Source organism: Budorcas taxicolor, chromosome 2, assembly GCF_023091745.1.
Source record: "Budorcas taxicolor isolate Tak-1 chromosome 2, Takin1.1, whole genome shotgun sequence".
Lineage (NCBI taxonomy): Eukaryota > Metazoa > Chordata > Mammalia > Artiodactyla > Bovidae > Budorcas > Budorcas taxicolor.
In genome coordinates this window covers 160,497,101-160,500,272 of record NC_068911.1, presented here as the reverse complement: position 1 = coordinate 160,500,272, position 3,172 = coordinate 160,497,101, and the positions used below count along the sequence as shown (strand labels likewise).

At 46.0% G+C, this 3,172-nt stretch overlaps 1 protein-coding gene across 1 annotated transcript; it reads right to left on the bottom strand.

Annotated features, from left to right (window-relative positions):
• Positions 1-2,126: 2,126 nt before the first annotated feature.
• LOC128061182 (small cysteine and glycine repeat-containing protein 4-like) lies at positions 2,127-2,468 on the bottom strand. Its single transcript, XM_052653450.1, has one exon. It carries the CDS (start codon positions 2,466-2,468, stop codon positions 2,127-2,129), a length of 342 nt encoding a protein of 113 aa, XP_052509410.1.
• Between the last annotated feature and the right edge of the window lie 704 nt (positions 2,469-3,172).

Here is a 3,172-nt window from a genome sequence, read left to right as displayed (position 1 = left end):
TGAACACAGACTGGGCCCGGTGACTCCTGAGCCTTGTTAACTCCTCCCACAGCCTCTCCCTAGGAGCACCCCGTCGATGTTATTGTTGCTGTTGTTTCGTTGCTAAGTTGTGTCCAACTCTTTGCGATCCCCATGGACTATAGCCCGCCAGGCTCTTCCGTTAATGGGATTTCCCAGGCAAGAATACCAGAGTGGGTTGCCATTTCCTCTCCCAGGGATCTTCCTGACCCAGGGATCAAACCCAAGTCTCCTGCTTTGGCAGATGGGTTCTTGACCACGCAGTCACCAGGGAAGCGCACATTATTGTTATTGCGTGTGTGCTCTTACCTTGCACCCAGAACCAGCATCTGCTGAAGTTCTTTCTAATGCAACACTTCTAAAGAATCCACCCGCTGAGAGCACTGCCCAGAGGACTGGGAAAGACACAGAGGGCAGGACCTCTGTAAGTCACCTTCTCAGCAACTGCCTGACCACTGATGCAATGATCTGCCCCTTTCTTCATCTCTTGCTTTGACCAGGGAACAGATTTAGGTAGAAAATCTTAAGGGCCCTGCATTCTGAGGGTGGGTTTATCAACATCATACACTGTGAGTGGTTTCACCTTCAAGGCACTGTGAGAGATGTGACTGAAAGTACCTTGTTGTAACCTCTTCCTTTTTGTGTTCCTACAGTGTTCACTTATGATAGAATATAATCAAAGTGGGTAGTGTTTCAGTAACTTACAACTCTCACTAATAGATGTATTCATTCATGACCAGACCAGTATTTTATAATCATAATCTTCCGAAAGAAAGTTGACTAATACTGGTAATGAAATTTTAAAATCTCACGAAATTGTAGTCAGATGTTAAACAAATAAGACCTACACAAATAAACTAAAATAACCAAGACCTAAACAAATGCACATTGCTTTGGGCGTTGAATTTCATCTGGCAGAGACACTGAGATCAAAATCTCTTAGAAAGTTATTTAGGGGTAGACAGAAAGTGATGTCATAAGAGTTCATTGATACGGTGTTCCTAGAATCCTTTTTCTCACTTATATAAGAGGAGAGTTGAAGCCACAAATTTTTTAAATTAATTTATTATTAGAATAAAATTGCTTTACAATGTTGTGATAATTTCTGCTGTACAGTGAAGTGACTCAGCTCTATGTATACATATATCCTCTCTCTGTTGAGCCTCTGTCCCGGCTCCACATCCCACCCCATCCCCATCCCACCCCTCTAGGTGGTCACAGAGCACCAAATCGAGCTCTCTGTGCTAACAGCAGCTTCTCACTAGCTCTCTATTTCACACGTGGTTGTGTGTATATGTCAGGGTTATTCTCTCAACTCGCCCCACCCTCTCCTTCCCCCACTGTGTTCACATAGCCGTTCTCTACATCGGTGTCTCTGTTCTTGCCCTGCAAATAGGTTTATCCAAACCATTTTTCCAGATTCGGTATGTATGTGCTAATATACAATATTTTTTCCTTTCTGACTTACCTCCCTCTGTATAACAGGCTCTAGGTTCATCCACCTCATTACAATGGATTCAAATTCACTCCTTTTTATGGCTGAGTAACATTCCACTGTATATATGCACCGCAACCACCAAATTTTTACCATCACTTGAAAACCTATTAGGGACAGATTATCCATTAATTACTTTAAAGCCATCTCGGAAAACATCAGGGGGGTCTTACTCACTTCAGTGGGTTTAGTTGCATCTTTGCATGAGACACATTCAAACAAGGAAAAAAGAGATATTGACACATTTTCGAATGCCAGTTTTATGGTTTATTAGGAAAAGAATTGTCTATGGTTTACAGAATCAGAAAATAGTAGCAGAGATAGAGAATGCAGAAACCACAGAGAGAAGGAGAAAGAGATAAACATTTCAACAGTAGAATTTAGAGAAAGCATAGCATTAAAAATCATCACTCCACTTTGTGGTGCTCATACTTTGGTGATGGATGGAGGCAGAATCTCAGTGACCAGAGGATATGAATTAAACTCCTCAGCCTGAGAATTCGTCTCAGGTCACCTACACGACATTCAAATCAGGGAGGACTGGCAGAAAGAAAAAAAATCTTACCAACGAGACAGTTACCAGCAGCACCTTCCCAGAGGCCAGACTGGCAGCCTAGTGGCAGCATTGCTTCTGGCAGCTGCACTTCTGCTGGCAGCAGCATTTCTGCTGGCAACAGCCCTTCCCACACGAGTGGCAGCTGCAGGTGCGGCGGTGGCAGCAGACCACGGGGACGCTGCAGCAGCCCCCACAGCAGCCGCAGCAGCAGGGGCAGCAGCTGCTGCAGCAGCCCACCCGGTAGCATCTGCAGCTGTTGCAGCTGCCACAGCCACCACCGCAGCCACCGCCGCAGCCACCGCCGCAGCCACCACCGCAGCCACCACCGCAGCCACCACCGCAGCCACCGCCACAGCCACCGCCACAGCCACCACAACTTCCGCAACCACAGCAGCCCATGGTGTCAGTAGAGAGGACTCAGGAGAGGTGAGGAGGGAGACTCAGGAGGGGAGGGAGGTCGAATGTCAGCTTCTGCTGGAGGGGACTCTTATATACCAGCTCTGGGGACAGGAAAGGAACACACATGACCACTTCCCTGTTGCTATTTGGCTCCGTAGTCATGGAAGAACATCATAATATATTAATCAGTACCCTTTTTAGGAATGTCAGCAAGATTTACTAGATGTTTATTTTTCTAAGTCAAACACCCTAAACATTCCAGTGAGGGCCCCTGGGAGCTCTGGAAAACGCGGTGCTGTGACTGGTCACGGGCACACAAGGAAGTCTCACATAACACAACGTGTTGTGCTTGAAAGGACATCTGAACAGCAAATAAACATTATCAGGAGGCTATTTCTGTGTACGGTCCAGAAGCCCTCTTTCCAAAGACTGGAGAAATGAAAGTGGTCTCAGCCTCAAAAGTCATTGCCAAGTGCAAAGCAGCCTCAGGCCCTTCACCGGAGCCTCTTTACTGGGGAATGGAACGTCCTCACCACATGGTTTAAGGATGGCCACTGTGTTCCATTATGTAGTAGGTTGCACTTTGTGTGCTGGCTTAGAAAGCATGAGTAAACTTTCTCAATGACTTACTTTTTTCTGCAAAAATTCCTATGGCAATCAAAATAAGAAAGCTTGGACTTCCCTGGTAGTCTAGTTGTTAGGAC